The sequence below is a fragment of the Rattus norvegicus genome, chromosome 19, assembly GCF_021556685.1.
Source record: "Rattus norvegicus strain SHRSP/BbbUtx chromosome 19, alternate assembly SHRSP_T2T, whole genome shotgun sequence".
Classification (NCBI taxonomy): domain Eukaryota; kingdom Metazoa; phylum Chordata; class Mammalia; order Rodentia; family Muridae; genus Rattus; species Rattus norvegicus.
In genome coordinates, this window is record NC_141552.1 from 48,592,649 (window position 1) to 48,609,774 (window position 17,126).

General features: G+C 47.6%; 1 protein-coding gene across 7 annotated transcripts in view; it reads left to right on the forward strand.

Moving 5' to 3' along the window:
- Window positions 1-1,219: 1,219 nt before the first annotated feature.
- The window catches only part of Ripor1 (RHO family interacting cell polarization regulator 1), a 28,710-nt gene continuing 12,803 nt past the window's right edge, over window positions 1,220-17,126 (forward strand). For 3 of the 7 annotated variants that reach the window (XM_087594187.1, XM_087594191.1, XM_087594189.1), the window contains exon 1: window positions 1,220-1,469. In XM_087594187.1, the coding sequence (XP_087450313.1) occupies window positions 1,451-1,469 (19 nt within the window). In that variant the 5' untranslated portion in view covers window positions 1,220-1,450. Of the gene's footprint in view, window positions 1,470-13,202; window positions 13,307-17,126 lie in introns of those variants that run through there. The other 4 variants (XM_087594194.1, XM_087594193.1, XM_087594195.1 and 1 more) reach the window with 2 other exon arrangements.

Sequence of the window (17,126 nt, forward strand, 5' to 3'; positions counted from 1 at the left end):
CCTGGTCTACAAATCAAGTTCTAGGACAGCCAGAGTTACACCTTGTCTGAAAAAAAAAAAAAGTTAAAGACCTACTTGAGTGACTTAGTAAGAACTTGTCTCAAGGGGTTGGGGATTTAGCTCAGGGGTAGAGCGCTTGCCTAGCAAGCGCAAGGCTCTGGGTTCGGTCCCCAGCTCTGAAAAAAAAAAAAAGAGAGAGAGAAAGAACTTGTCTCAAAATAAAAATAGGGCTGGAGCTCTAACTCAGTAGTAGAACACTAACCTAGTATGCCCAAAGTCCAGGGTTCAAACCTTAGTACTAGAAGAAACCTATGATTATTGTTACTGGGTGTTATTAATGATGAAAATAAGAATGAACTCTAAAGTTGCTTTTCAAACTTCATTTAAGCTTAATCCATTGCCCAGGTTCATTGAGCTGCCTTCTTTTAACCAATATATTTGTCAAACATTTTTAGCTGGGTGTGGCACACACACCTGGAATTCCAGCACTTTTGAGGTTGAGACAGAAAGATTGCCAAGAATTTGCAATTGTCCTGAGCAATCTAGTGCTAGCCTGGGCCATATAGCAAGACCCTGTCAACAAACAGCAGCAACAACAAAGCATTTTTAAAGTTCTGCTGGGGCCTTCCACAACCCTCAGGAATGCAACAGAAACACTCCCGGCCTTTCCAGCACTTTCTGAGATGTTGCACATTCCATTTAGATATGAACCCCATCTGTCGATTCTATCAAAATCACACCCTACCCCTCACCAGGCTGTCACAGGATTCTCTCAAAGCATGCGTGTGTGTGTGTGTGTGTGTGTGTGTGTGTGTGTGTGTGTGTGTGATGGCTGCCCAGGAAGGATAAGAACCTTCACATTTTGAAAATATTAGAAATAATCCTATAGTTTTCTAGATTTCCAGGGAGATCTAGAGACTCATTATGCAGAAACAGTAACAAAGATGACTCTGCGATTGTGCAGGATTTGGAAGTTGGGAGGCGTTTGGAAGTTCTGCAAAGCTCCGCCCTGGGCCCCTTGGGGACATAAGGCCTTGTTTTAATGAGGGTGACCAAATCTACAGAAAAACTAACAATTCCAGCTTCTTGTGTTAGAACAAATCAGGGTTTTAGATAAGAAAAGCCAGGGCTGAGAGTGGGCAGAATGAGAACAGCGGTGGTGCCTGGGCTGCTCTCAGGTTTCCTGTGAGAAATCCCAGTGGAGACGGCACTGCTGGCTGAGTAAATGAGTCACAGGCCTCACAGGCCAAGGGAGAAGAAAAGCAGATTCCAGGAAGTAAGCAAGGAGGAATCTCAGGGAAAGTTTTCCATTTTAGTGTGAAGCTGTCAACCCACTGAGCTATGCTGGAAACTTCCAGAAAAAAATAGCACTAAGGAAGATTAGAGAAAGCATGTGAATCCTGGCAGCTCAGTCGAGCAGGACTCTGGACATCAGTGACAGGCAGCAAAGATGGCACCATCCAGAGAAGGTAAGGAGACATCGAGAAAATATCTCAGTGCCCAGGCTTCTAGCCACTCACAACTCAGCAGGTATTCGTTGATCATAACACCCAAATTAAGTGACAAGTAGAAAGGATTGATGGCGATGTTGGGGAGGAGGAAAAATGGAGGGGAGGCGTGACATGCAACTGTGGGGATTTGGGGGCTGTTCTAAAGAACTTCAAGGAAGGCAATTTAGGGACCAGAGGCACAAGAAAAAACTGAGTGGAGCCTCTGTATTCTATCTTTAGTTGTTAGCTCTGTAAGTTTGTTAAGGTGCAAGGGGCACTTCCTAAGTGCATCCTCTTTGACTTTCTGTTCACTCAGAGCATCCTGGTTCTGTTTACTGAGCTCTCGAGCAAGGGGACTAGATCCACCCATGGGGGCAGGCAGAGGACACAGCAGTATAAAAACCTGAGGTAGAGCAAGGCGTGAGGGTGCACAGTTTTAAGCCCAGCACTCAGGTAGATCTCTGAGTTCAAGACCAGTCTAGTCTACAAATCGAGTTCCAGGACAGCCGGGGCAACACAGAGAAATCCTGTCTTGAAAAAACAAAACAAACCAGAACAAACAAAACGGAACACCCCAGGGTCTAATCATGAGTTCTCAGAGGAGAGCTCCTGTGGTATGGAGCACACAGTGACAGTTCACAGGCCAGAGGAAATCCTGAGATGACCTTAAACTCAGTGTGGTAGTGGGGAGGTCTAGGGAGATCAGTGCCTTTTGCAGCCAAGGCTGAGAGGGGGAGGTCCCACTCAGCACATTCTCTTCTATATGACATTAGAAATAATTAAACTGGGGACCATAACTGCTGCCACCAGCACCCTTTAGGAATTCAGGCCCTCCCCAAATGACATGTGGCCAGCACTCCCACTGCATAGCCCTGAAGGCAAAGGGAGTCTCACAAAGATTTCATCAGATGGGTTGACCTGTGGTCACTATACCAGCTCCCTTGGTTTCCTGAGACAGTCCTTGGGTTCTAATGAGGCCGAGATGATGGCTGTTATCCAAGGACAAGAGCACCTAGAACAACTCTCTTACTGTCCAGTCTTGTCAGACCTTCAAGGATCTTCAGTTCACAATGGCATCTTGGGGAGCAAATGCCATCAGGAGAGGAAGGTAGGTCTCAGTTCAACTTGGCCACTGGTTTACTGTGATGGCCAGCAATGGTGGCTTTCCTATCCCCAGGACTCACTGGTTTTTGATATCTAGGTCTTCTGGGGATAAGAAATTGGGCAGTCAAGTGACTCAGTCTAGATATGGCCTTGGTGTATGGTACTCCATGTAAGAACATGCAGATCAGGGTGTGATAAATGAAACAAATTTAGGACATCTTGAGGACAAAGAAAAGATTCCTGACCAAGCCTAGAGTTCATAGGAACTATCCAAAAGGCATTGGCATCCCAGCTGGGAGCTAACAAGTAAGCCAGTATGAGTCAGGTAAACGAAAGCAGAGAAAGCATTCAGGTGCACAGACAACCCTGGGCAAAGACAGAGAGATACAAGAGAAGGTGATGCATTCAGGGAACATGTTGCTTAGTCTGGCAGGACTCAGGCCCTCCTATTGTGGAACTGATCCAAGATGAGGGACCAGTAAGAAAGTGAGGAGGGGCAGGGTCCAACCTAGAGAGGGAATCCATCCTGTGAAGAGTGGAAAGTAAGTCAGGAAAATCAAGGACAGAGTTTCAGATATATGGCTAAGGGTGGGCAGGGTCCACCTCTATCTGATAGAGGATCACTTCGAGGAAAGTGGAATGCCAGAGAAATAAACACAGGAACACAGCTTCAAGAAGATGAGATCAAGGGTCATCCTAAATGAAGGGACTGAGGAAAACTCAAGATGCTATTGTGGATTCAGAAGCAAGGCCCTGGAAGTTGTTGGGATTCCAAGAAAGAGGGAAGGAGACCCAGCCCCCAAGAACCAGAAAGAGAGCTAGCCAGAGAGAAGCAATTAGAATTCCCAAAGTAGCAGTTACAGAAACCAGAAGAACCTTCCAAAGAGGAAAAGATGGGGACTGGAAGGAATTGGGACTGAAGTGAGCAGACAGGGAGTGGGTGTCCCTCCTAAAGAGGCTTTGGGGTGGTGGAGGAGGTCTTCATGATGGTGGTGTTCCAAGGTGCCTAAGTAGAGACCAGGTTTGAGTGTAAGCCAGACTGTAGCACCAACTGAACATGTTGTACTCGGCATACCCCAGTCACTATTCAAGAAGACAGGGTTCAGTTAATAGGGGCACCCCTGGAGTGGGTAACTTTGTAACTGTACTGTGGATACTTCCCACAGGGTGGCACCAAAAGCCAACTCTGCATTTTGGTTTGGACCCGACTGGGCAGGGGTCAGTCTGGGGATCCTCACTATGACCTGGTAAGTCATAGTCCAGAGTAGGAGGGTATTGTCAGATGCTTGACACTTCCCACCTCCACCAAGTCCTCCCACTATGTCTCTGGTGGTAGATTCCTAATAGTCATATACACACAGAAACAACTGCGTGCCACACTCCATAGCCTTTACGAAGAGGCGTGGCCTAAGAGGATCCTAGGGAACAGCTCATCCTATGACCTGGGAGAGGCAAGGACAAGCCTCCCACTTGTCCCTTAGGAGAAAGAAGTCAGGAAGGAAGGAAGGATGCCCAGCCCAACTCCAGAGAGGCACAGTCACCCCACCCCTTAACCATACCAAACCAGCAGGGCCCTGCTCACTGCTCCCTCTGGAGGTTTAAAACGCGACCAGTGAGGACCACAACAGGGACACAGCTGGGTATGCTGGGTGAGTTCCCAGGGAAGTCAGCTTCCTTGCCTAGCCTAGAGACTTAACACTTCCTAGTGCAGAAATCATCATGGAGCTGTCCAAATAAGTAATGGCCATGTTGCTTTCCAAAATAGTGTCGAGTTTACTGAAACCTTTCATGGTATAAGTGAATACAAAGAGGAACGTTCGATCAAGAAATTACAACTCCAGGGGTTGGGGATTTAGCTCAGCGGTAGAGCGCTTGCCTAGGAGGCACAAGGCCCTGGGTTTGGTCCCCAGCTCCGGAAAAAAAAAAAAAGAAAGAAAGAAAAAAGAAAAAAGAAAAAAGAAATTACAACTCTGGAGTGTGATGGTCTACTGGGAGAGGGGGTCACAGGTAACTTTCATGGGCAATGAATGCATAGACAGGTTTTGCTGAAGCTTTCTTTACCACGCTGTGCTTGTGTTGAGGGACCCGGAACTCTCAACATAGTCAAAAATACAAAAATCCTCACTAACCGCCCAGCCCTGCCCCTGCTCTTGACCTTCCCTTCCCACTGGCCATGGAGTGCTTACAGGCATCTATGAACTCCTTCAGGTTCCTCACCCATGTGTTGTTACTGACCTTTGGCTGCTTTGTGAGATCTTCTTTCTTCCACCCTTCAACCCTCTAACACTAGAAAAGAGAGAAAAAAGGATAGAGAGGGAAGGAAAGAAATCTCTGAATAAAGTCAGGGGTTGGAAACAAGGTGATGTTATTGTTAAACTACTTAGGCACATCAAGTTCCTTGGGGCAAATTTGATCTTTGTCTGAGGGTTTTACTGCTGTGAACAGACACCATGACCAAGGCAAGTCTTAGAAGGACAACATTTAATTGGGGCTGGCTTACAGGTTCAGAGGTTCAGTCCATTATCATCAAGGTGGGAGCATGGCAGCATCCAGACAGGCCTGGTGCAGGAGATACTAGGAGCTGTACATCTTCATCTGAAGGCTGCTAGCAGAATATTCACTTCCAGGCAGCTACGAGGGTCTTAAAGCCCACACCCACAATGACACACCTACTCTAACAGGGCCACATCTTCTAATAGTGCCATTCCCTGGGTTGAGTGTATATAAACCTTAATAATCTTCGAAATCAGGATATCTAAACTGTCTTCTTGTTGTTTCTTCTTTACACATGGCTGCTTAACAAACTGTTAAGCAACAACCAACAACCAACCAACAATTCACCATGTCTCTTTGGTCCCTAGCATTTATATCTAAAAAGTCCCCCAGAATTCCAAACATCACACAATCGAAGAAACTATCTGCAACTGGCAAAATCATAGTCAGCAGCTGTGAACAATCTGAAGCAGCCCCACATCCCACACCTGGGACTAAAACAAAAACATATTCTTATGTTGTTGTTGTTTTCTTTTTTCCTTTCTTTTTCTTTTTTCTTTTTCTTTTTTTTTTTCCAGAGCTGGGGACCGAACCTAGGGCCTTGCGCTTGCTAAGCAAGTGCTTGTTGTTGTTTTTTTTTTTTTTTTTTTTTTTTTTAAGAAACCCAAAATTCCAAACCTATCACAACATCATCAATTTAGCTCTGATGAAACAAATGAGTAACAACATTTTTAGGCATGTACTTTTCCTGACTTGAACAACTATTTCTTTGGGGTAAATTTTTCAAAGTGGTTAACAGAGAAACAAGGCTAGTACTTGACATTCTGATAATACACCTTGCTCTAAAACACTCAAACCAATTCCTCCTCCTTTTCAGAGTGCTTACTCATACATCATGCCCACGATGGCCAATTTGAAGAGGAAAAAAAAATTACCTCGTTGGTTATATGTCGCTCATTAATGAGATGGCCCTCCTCAAATGACATTATTTTTCTTTTTTCTTTCTTTTTTTTTTATTTTAGTATTTTGAGATAGGGTTTCTCTTTGTAGCTCTAGCTGTTACTCACTCTGTAGACCAGGTTGGCCTCAAAACTCAGAGATTCACCTATCTCTGCCTCTTGAGTGCCGGGATAAAAGGCATACTCCAATGGGGTTGGGGATTTAGCTCAGTGGTAGAGCGCTTGCCTAGGAAATCACACTCTTTCAGTGGTTTTCAGGGGATGGAACACAGGACCTTCCTTGTACATGCTTGGCAAGTGCTCTACTGATAAGCTACATGCTCAGCCCTGAAACTACGATTTTAATGGAAAATGAATAGGTACTGGTTTGTTTGTTTTTTAATTTATTTACTATATATAAGCACACAGTAGCTGTCTTCAGACACACCAGAAGAGGGCATCAGATCCCATTACAGATGGTTGTGAGACACCATGTGGTTGCTGGGAATTGAACTCAGGATCTCTGGAAGAGCAGTCAGTGCTCTTAACCTCTGAGCCATCTCTCCAGCCCAGATAGGTACTGTTAAAACACCAGAAAGAAGCTTCTCCAAGAACCACAAGGTAGGAATGGAAAAGCTTATACTCGAACATGGGGAGCATCCTTGGCCCATTACCTTTGACAAGCATGATAAGACAAGGGAGCTAATCCCAGGTGGTGGTGGTGCATGCCTTTAATCCCAGCACTCAAGATGCCAAGGGAGGCAGATCTCTGAGAGTTTGAGGCCAACCTGGTCTACAAAGTGAGTTCCAGGACTGCCAGGGCTACACAGAGGAACCCTGTCTTGAAAAAAAAACCAACCTCCCTTCCCCGCCCCCCCCCCCAAAAAGTAAGACCTAGGTTGAGGGTGGGAGGTCCAGAGGATGAATGAACATGGGTAGAGGCATAACATACTTAGTCCTTTTTCTAAGAGCCTGTCCCTATCCGCACAATATATTGGAGTGTTCTAGTAGAGCACTTTCCTAACATGCTTTATCCTTCACTAGACATTTCACTGACATGACTGACTGTTGGCTCTTCCAAAAGCTGTCTAGCTGTCTCTAGCTTAGATCCCTCATTCCTCTACCCATATGTGCAGCTGTCCCTTCAGATGCTACCTGTCCAGACTAATGATGTCACTGTCTTCCTAACTTCAGCCTCCCCGCTTCATTAAGGACCTTGGGCCAAGGTCCAAGGCCCAAGTATCATTCAGGAGCCTCCCTCTCTCTCGAGAGCCCTTGAAGCATCAAACTTTGCATTCTGCTTCCTAAATATCCCTTGAATTTCTCTCACTCTTCTTCTCCTTTGCCCCCAACTAGGGTCACGTCACTATCAACTCATCTAGAAATAAAGACCAAGGTCCTTGTGACACATATCCTATTGCCTGGGTAGTCTTTGCAAAGCACAGATATTATATGACTCTACAGTCCCCCAGATTAAAGCCCAGGCTGTCATTACTCTAAGGATAAAGTCTTGCTCTTCACTCAGTACCTAAGGATCCTCATAACTAGTCCGTCCACCAATGCACGCATGCAAGAAGAGTTCTCCAGCCATGTTGGGCTTTTGTTCTCTTCTAGCAAAATGATTACATCTCTTCTCTTGTCTTGAGCCCTGCTGCCATCCTACTTCACATGAGCCTCAAAGAGCTACCCACCTGCCAAGGAACCTCTGGCAACAGCTCGTGATAAAGGCCCTTTCCTAAAATCTTCCATTTACCAGTACATACACTCACATACTCACACACACACACACACACACACACACAAATTTCACACATGCACACACACACACTTACAATACTTACACGCACACATACATACACAATCTTATACACACATACTTACACATATGCATGCACACACATACATATAATACCACATAGACACACAATCTCACGCCCACATACACATACTTACAGAAACAATCTTACACTTAGACACAATCTCTCTCTCTCTCTCTCTCTCTCACACACACACACACACACACACACACACACACACACACACACCCAGACATACACAAAATCTCACACACATACTCTCACATACACACATTCTTAATTTTGGTAACACAGGAAGTGCAAAAATTCACAGAGCTGAGCAAAACCTGTTGGGCTGGAGAGATGGCTCAGCGGTTAAGAGCACCCGACTGTTCTTCCTGAGGTCATGAGTTCAATTCCCAGCAACCACATGGTGGCTCACAACCATCTGTAAAGAGATCCGATGCCCTCTTCTGGTGTATCTGAAGACAGCTACAGTGTACTTATATATAATAAATGAATAAATCTTTAAAAAAAAAAAAAACCTGTTCTGATCGTGAGCCCTCAGGGGCAAAGATGTTGGTGACCATCCCTGAAAGGTAGGACCAGAGTTAAGGCTATATAGGAGGGCCTTAACTTTGGTCTCTGAAAGATGATTATGTTCTTGAATATTTCCTGAAAATTAGTAAATATCTGTCCAATGAATGAATGGCATCACCAAAGCATGGGGTGGGGGCAGTATTCTATTTTATTTCTTTCCAGAAAGCAAGGGGAAGTTGTGTCTTAAAGAGTTGCAACCTTTGGGGAGTTGTGGAGAAAGACTAGGAAAGCCTCTGAAAGCATGATTTCCTGAAGTGAGGCAACCAACACCATGCACAAGGGTCCTTACCACCCTCTGATCTGCTAAATGGACTTTCTCACGCCTGGATCTACCCCTCCGAGCATGTGAGCTCTTCCAGATTAGAAGTGCCTGTGTTTCCTGGCTAAGCCTTAGCTCACAGGCCAGTGCCTGGCAGAAGATGTGCTCAGGGACTGATGCCTGAGTCAGGCAGAGCAAAATTGACTATGACTCAGGAAGCCAATTTGGAAGTCAGACCTAACCCTTCCTAACCACATGCCCTGGAAAATTGTGGCCTTCTCTTAGCTTCAGGTGTGTCCTTTGTGAGTTTCTACTGTGTCCTCCCAAGCTTGCTAATGGCTGGCCAGAGGCCTGACAGTTCTTTAGCATTCCATGGCCCTCTGAGAGTTGTGACCTACCCTTCTTTTGATGGCTCTTGGGACGTGGGGAGAGCCAGGTAAACTTAGAAGTATGCCATCTGATCCCTGAAGTGCAGTCTGACCTGGTGGTCACAGGTCTGGCTATGGAAAACACACAGTGATGGATGTATAGATGGGGACACCAGAGGACATAGATAGGGGTGGCATTTGATTGTGTTTTTTCCTAAGAGGATGGGAGAGGGGATATAACATACTGAGAGAAGACTGGTTAGGAGCACAGTCAGAAGTCAGAGGGCAGGAACTATAGGCAGGCTGTTTAGCAGACGTACAGGTACTATAGACATGGTGCAGAATGGATGGGAGGTAAAGGAGGGAGGCTAGCTTAGGCTAGCTTTCTCTAGGCCCCCCCCCAGTGTAGATGGCAATGAGGATTCATTGAAACCTCTTAAGTAGGAGAATCTATGACTGAGTTAATGATTTAAAAGATTGCTTGGATTGATGACTGGAAACCAATGTTTTGTGGCAAAAGTAGACTGAGAATAGCAGAAAAAAAAAAAGTAACCTAGGTCAACATAGGAGTAGTGACCATGGACAGAGAGGCCGATAAGGAAGAGTAATTGAATGGCCCATTAAAAATGGGCCTTGGGGGAGCTGGAAATATGGTTCAGTAGTTAAGAATATCTGGTGCTGGGGCTGGGGATTTAGCTCAGTGGTAGAGCGCTTACCTAGGAAGCGCAAGGCCCTGGGTTCAGTCCCCAGCTCCGAAAAAATGAACCAAAAAAAAAAAAAAAAAAAAGAATATCTGGTGCTTTTGCAGAGGACCCCGCACCCACACAGCAGCTCACTCTAGACTCTAAAGCTCCAAATCTAGGGAATCTGACACCCTCTTCTGGCCTCCTAGGTCATCAGGCATGAAAAACACCATTTATATACATAAAATGAAAATAAGGTTTTTTTGCTATTTTTTTTTATTTATTTAGAGACAAGGTCTCACTATGTAGCTATGACTGGTCTAGAACTCACTATGCAAACCAGGCTGGCCTAGAACTCACAGAGATCCACCTGCCTTTGCCTCTCAAATGCTGGGATTAAAGGTTTGTGCTACTGTGCCTGGCAAATCTTTTTTTTTTTTTTTTTTTTTTCAGTGTGGGGATGATGTTCAGGCAGAAAATAAAGCTCTTGGTGGTAGGGTGATTTTTTACCCAGCAGACCCTGGAGCATGGGTTCTATTCAAAGCACTGTAGAGGGGGAGGATTTCTGGAAGTAGAATGACATGCTTTCAGTCTTTGAAAGCTGAAAGCAAAAAAAAAAAAAAAAAAAAAAAAATGGTTGGGGATTTAGCTCAGTGGTAGAGCGCGTGCCTAGCAAGTGCAAGGCCTGGGTTTGGTCCTCAGCTCCGGGGGTGGGGGGGGTGGGGTGGGGGTGGGGGTGGAGGGGGCACAGGAAGGGGGAGAAGAAAGCTGAAAGTGTAAGTATTTTTCAGAAAGTGCCTTGATTAGCCAAGTGATGGCACAGGGATAGCTTGAAACCATTGTCACTCCAGCAACCAGCATGCTGCCCAACTCTTTTTTTTTTTTTAAAGATTTATTTATTTTATGTATACAAGTACACTGTAGCTGTCTTCAGACCAGAAGAGGGCATCGGATCCCTTTACAGATGGTTGTGAGCCACCATGTGTTGCTGGGAATCAAACTCAGGACCTCTGGAAGAGCAGTCAGTGCTCTTAACCACTGAGCCATCTCTCCAGCCCCGCTGCCCAACTCTTGATGCTCAAGTAATATTCACTGTTGAATGAATGGATGACAGAACACTGGTAATGTGGGAGAGCAGGGGAGAGAATGAATTTTAAAGATGTCAGTGGGCACAGGCTGGAGGGCTAGGAACCAGACACAGTGGCACATACCCTCAATCCCCTAGCTAGCACCTAGGAGGCAGAAGTAGGAATAGTGTGAGTTTGGGACTAGCCTAGGCTCATAGCGAGACCCTGTCTCTGTGGACCAAAGACAGTGTAGCTCAGTTAGGAGAGCACTTGTCTAGCATATAGAAGGTCCTGGGTTTGATTCCCAGAGAGTCAGGAAATAAGGGGGAGGGGGACAAGAGAGAGGGGAGGAAGGGTTGGCAGAGCAGGGTACTGATACTGCTCATTCACTTACTTATTCAATAAAGAGTTCTTCAAAGCTACCACTATGGGCCAGGAGAGTGGTGATCTCTGCACTAAAATGCCTAGAGACCACAGGCAGATTCTCATGCACAGGGTTTCTACATGGGGGTGGCTTCCTTGTTACCTGGTCCTGACTCAAGGTATGAGAGGAGTGGTCAGTAACTTGACCAAGAAAAAAGGTAAGAGGTCATCTGCCGAGAAAGGACTTGAAGACTCTCTTGCTGAAGGGGGCAGCTTTAGAGCTAGCTAGAGGCCCAGGGATGACAGTTTTGAGAGTTCCAGAGAGGCTCATCCTCTGGCCATAGATGGTACTTGGTTAGAAGTGGTGTTTGACAAGGTTGAGAGCAAAGTACATAGTCAGATAATCGTAAGAGCTGGGGAGGAGGGTCTGGAGAGATGGTTCAGCAGTTAAGAGCATTGGCTGCTCTTCCAGAGGACCTGAGTTCAATTCCCAACAACCACAGGCCAATCACTCAGAATTGTAATTCCAGTACCAGGGGATCTGACAGCCTCACACAAACATACATGCAGGCAAAACACCAATGCATATAAAATACAAATAAACAAATTAAAAAAAAAAAAGAACCAGGCAGTGGTGGCAAATGCCTTTTTTTTTTTTTTTGGTTCTTTTTTTTTTCGGAGCTGGGGACCGAACCCAGGACCTTGTGCGTCCTAGGTAAACGCTCTACCACTGAGCTAAATCCCCAGCCCCGGTGGCAAATGCCTTTAATTCCAGCACTTGGGAGGCAAAGGCAGAGGCAGGTAGATCTCTGTGAGTTTGAGGCCAGCCTCCTCTACAGAGAGAGTTCCAAAATAGCCAGGGCTACCTGTCTCAAAAAAAAAAAAAATTAAAAACAAAACAAAACAAACAAACAAACAAACAAAAAAAAACACCTGGGAAATGGGTGGGGGCATTCACAAGAGCATCCGAGGCTGTAGAACAAGCAAGTGTTCTGGGAAAAGCCTGGGGGGCTGAGAAACAGAAAACTGAAAAGCTGAGGGAGTCTCTGGTAATAGCCCAGGAGGATGAAGATGTTGGTATTCCAAGAGTCCTATCATGCTGGGTTGTTGAGACCCACTCTCAGGATCAGTGTCAGGCTCAGAAATTCAGGTACCTCTTAAAATCCATCAAACCACCCCTGAATATGCCTGGCTTACCTCAAAAGATGAGATGCTACAGAAAACAGGAAGCAAGGGATCAAGAACATAGGGTTGGAGAGAGCTATTAGCATCTGATTAATGAGAGGAGTAGGGGATTGGAGTCAGCTTGTTGACCCCATTAAGTCAAGCCAGCTCTCTACTACACCATAACCCATTTCTTGGCTTTGGCCCCATGGCCAATGTGTGCTCCCAGTACATATGTGTACCCAGATCTTACCAGATTAGCCACTTATATCCTAGTAACAAAGTCTGTTAACTCCCCAGAAAGCAATACCCACTGAGTGGTGAATGCTTGCATGGCCTGGCTATGAGCCCTATTTATAAGGCAAACAATGTCGAAAAGGCTGTCTGATCCCACAGCAGAAACTGAGACTGGCTGAAAAGGTGGGCAGGGATGAGGGGCAGAACTTCGACCCAGAAGGTGTGCGACGGTTAGGCTTCTGGCTCCCTTATCTAAGCCTTTCCAGACCCTAAGCACTTCCTCCAACCACCCCAATTTTCAGTGTCAACTCCAAGAACCTGTTTATAGTGACAGGAAGGGGACCTGAGGTCTTCAGAGCTCCAGAGATCTGGGTAAGAGGCAAGTAGGAGGGGTTCCCTAGCGCCCCCTACCCCAGTTTTAAGGTCTGTGTGCAGTTCCCAGGAAGCTGCCGGGTTCCCGCAGGCACCTTCGGTCTCCCTTCGGTCTCCCTTCCCACAAGCTGGTTGACACGGTAGGCAGACCACTCTGCCGGGTTACTTGCGAAGGCGGAGCGAGTTGTGGGCGCCCCTTACGGGTGCGGGAGCCGGAGGGGAGCGCAGGAGGTGGGGCCCAGCGGGGCGGGGCGGCGGAGCGGAGGGAGGGGCTGGCGCCGGCCGCGGCGACAGCGGCAGCTGCAGCGCGAGCAGGCCCGGCAACGCCGAGAGTACCGACAGCGCGAGGTCCTTGCAGCCCAGCGCAGCCATGTGAGTGTCCGCGCCGTTTCCGAAGGCCGTGGCGGGGAGAAGGGGTGGGCGGTGGATCCCGTGCTTCCTGCACCCGCGCCGCCCATCGGCTCCCGGACCTGCGACCGGGTCTCGCCTCACCCGGTTCTCGCGACCCGGATCGCGCTGTGTCTTTTTTTCCCCCACCCCCACCTACACCCCGGGCGCGGAGAACGCAGCTTCGCCCCACAAAAGCCGCCGCCTCCGGCTCTGCCACGCCCGCCGCCGCCTCCTTCTCTTCGGCGGCCTGGCCGCCACGACCGTGCCCCGGGGCTGCACTGTGGGCAGGCCGGAGGGCGAGCCTGAGACGTTTATCTGGGCCTGAGATTGGCCTTATCCCCGAGCCTGCGGTGCGACAGGAGGCTGATCTGGGAATGAGAATGGGGCGACAGGGTGGAGGAGACCTCCTAGATGAGCTAGCTAGTCTTCCTGGCCCTGGTTGACCTAAGCTGCTTTGGGGCCAGGCCCGAGGTGACTGAATTTGCCCGAGGCCACACTCTCCACCCAAACCAAAGCTGAGGCTGGAGAAGGTCGTATTGGTGGCGGTCGACAGACCCTGTCCCTGGAAATGGAAGCTGCTATGGGGACTCAGCAAACAGAACTAAGCATCCTGTAGAACTGGTTTGGGGAAGGGGTTGTTCATCAGTGCTAGAACCCCGACTAACAGCTTCAGCACCCTCTGTCCTATCCCGAGTTAAGTCTGTGACCTCTCCTACCGGCCCTTCCAAATCAGTTCTTATGTGTGTGCAGGCTGGTCTCTCGTGTGTAAAATCTAATACAATAATAACGGTGCCCTGACCACCATCTATGTGGCTGCGTGTGTCTTGGGTCTGCACATTCAGCTGACATGCAGCCTTCTGAGGAGGTGTATGACCATCTGGCAGATGTGCATACTGGGCCAGAGAGGTTAGCAACATTTTCAAGGTCACACAGCTGGGTTGGGGAGAAGAATTCACCATCCACCTCTCTAGTTTTGACAGTGTGGGTGGGGAGGGGGGAAACGGTAATACACAGAACTACAGCTGGACAAGGACTGCCATGGTTCCCTCGTCTACCTCCCACACGGTCCTGGGCCCTGTGGGCAGCAGAGCGAGTTGAGCAGTCCCGGGACTTGGGTTTGGGTGGGAGGGAAGGGAGAACACAAAGGCATTGGACTAGGATCTCGCCTAGGTGGAAAACCAGGCGAGGAGAGTGAGAGTGAGTCAGAGCGTTCCCAATCCGCCACCGCTGGGACTCGCGTCCTAGCCAGACCTAGCCGGGGGAGGCTCTCCAGCTCCCAGAACGCGGCGGGACAGGGAATGTGACCAGCTGACCAGGGAGGAGGCTGGCAGGAAGTGAGGCCACTAAGCAGTCTCCACCCGGTTCCGGGGTGGGGTGGGGGTCTTAGGCCATAGCTGGCCCCCCTCCCCTCTTCAGTGGCAGTTCTGGTTGGCGGCTGCCAGATGACGTCAGCAGCTAAGTTTGGGGAGTTGCCATGGAGACAGGGACAGGTTTTTGCGCGCGACCCCCTTCTCCCTTGCAGCTACCCTTTTGCCTGGGTTATTTATAGCTTCTGTTTACCTCAGTCTACTGTAGCCCTACAGCTGAGTCGGGCTGGACCCAGAGACTCGTGGAGAGGCTCTAGCTAGTGTGACTGATCATTTCGCTAGATTGACAGTACTGTCGGTCCTACTTTCTGTCACATGCTGGTGTTATTTATTGTCCTGACACACAGGAACTATTGGAGGTCTATGGAAACTGGGTTTGTGCAGGCAATTAAGATTCCATTCGCTGTTGAGCTGCACGCCTCATAACCTTTAGGACTTGGATTCTTTCTCATGTCCAGAACTCACCTGAGTTGGCAGGAGCTGAGACTTCTGTCTCTTAGCAGCCAGCATCCACCAGTTGAGATAGTTCCTCTCCCTTAGCTCCAGGTAGGTGTGAGGATGGGGGCAGGGGTGTTAACCCTTTCCATCCTCACCAACAGGGGAGAGTCTGCTTCTCCCAGAAGTGACCAGTCAGATGTACATTCTCCATAGCCATTTAATGGCAATGGGGTGAGGTGGTGGTGGTTGGTGTTACCAACAGTCACCTGTCATGATTCCTGACTATAGAGGTTAAATGGCAGCAGAGATGCTGCCAGGGAAAGAAAATGAAAGGAACAATCAGAATCCCAGGACACCTTGATCCTGTCTCTGTCCAAGGGAGCAGGCCTGCTCCACAAAGTGGGAAGACTCTTTATTTTTTTAAGAATTATTTATTTAATAATATATGACTACACTGTCACTCCCTTAGGGCACACCGGAAGAGGGCATCAGATCCCATTACAGATGGCTGCGAGCCACCATATGGTTGCTGGGAATTGAACTCAGGACCTCTGGAAGAGCAGTCAGTTCTGAGCCATCTCTTCCGCCCCCTAGTGGGAAGAATCTTAAGTTGGATAGGGAAATCTGGTAGACCCAGATTTGTGTCCCATCATCTAACCACCCTTCTAGCAGGTCAGGATTGTGTTTCAAAGACTGAGCAGCCTAGCTCCCCAACTCAGCTCCCTCCTCTCAGATGCTTAGGTGATGGTGGAGGGCCCAGGAAATTAGAGTAGTGGGCAAGCAGGTAGGTTCCAGGACCCAGAAGGTATAGACTGGTGGGAAGATAGACCCTGGAGAACTACAACTAGCTATGTGGCCTTGAGGATCAGAGAGAGGAAGCTATAGAGGCGCCAAAAAGGGGGAACCAACCCAGGGCAGACTTCCTGGAAGAAGTTCTTGGGAGACAGAAAAAAATGGGAGGGAGTTAAGCAAGCTAAGAGCAGAGAGAAGAGGAGGCTGGGATGTAGCTGAGTTGTAGAGTGCTTGCCTAAGGTCCTTAGTTTGAACCTAGCAAAGCACACACACACACACACACACACACACACACACACACACACACACACACTCAGTTTCTCACTAGTGGAAAGTGGGTATAGGAGGAGTGGGTTTTGCTGCTCAGATGCTAAGAACTTGAGTGTGGCAGGAGAGGGTCACAGTTGCTAGAGAAGAGGACAGGGGCCTGGGACGGAAGCATATTTATTCTTATGGGCAGTAGGTAGCTGTGAATTTTCCATAAGAGTCTGTATAAGATTTAGAGTCTTAGATCAGAAAGTCTCGGCTTGAATCTGGTTGAATCTGGGCCCTGCCACTTGCTAGCTGTGTAGTCTTGGGTAAATTAATATCATCAGCAATAGCAGCTAATACTTGTAGACTCATGCACTTCTCCCTCCCCTAAACACTCCCTGTAGATGGCGGCATCTCAGGCCATGCTTCCAGCAATGGTTGTGGTTATTATCCTCATTAGATCTGAAGTCCAAAAGCTTAAGAGTCTTGCCCAAGGTCACATAGAGCCAGGTGACCTCATCCGTGAAGCAGGGTTAATAAGGCTCACCTACGTAGGTTTTCTTGCTGGAATTAAATGATCTTTGTTCAGCATAATGCCTGACACACAGTAAACATTTTAAAAAGGATGTTTTTGTTCGTTTGTTCGTTTTTTTTTTTTTAATTGTTGGTGAATAAAGAATGGTTGATTGCAGGATAAAGGGGAGACAGTGAGCATACTGGGAGGCTACTCTATGAAGCTAGGGTACAGCTGGTAATAGCTTGGACCTGATGTGAAGTGTGAAGATGTGGATTCCAGAGAACACTGTGTGTGTGTGTGTGTGTGTGTGTGTGTGTGTGTGTGTGTGTGTGTGTGTGCGTGCGCGCGCAAGCACTTTACCACTGAACTATACCCCCAGACTTTAAAATATATATTAAAATTATATATATTAATAAATTATAAATATTAAATTATA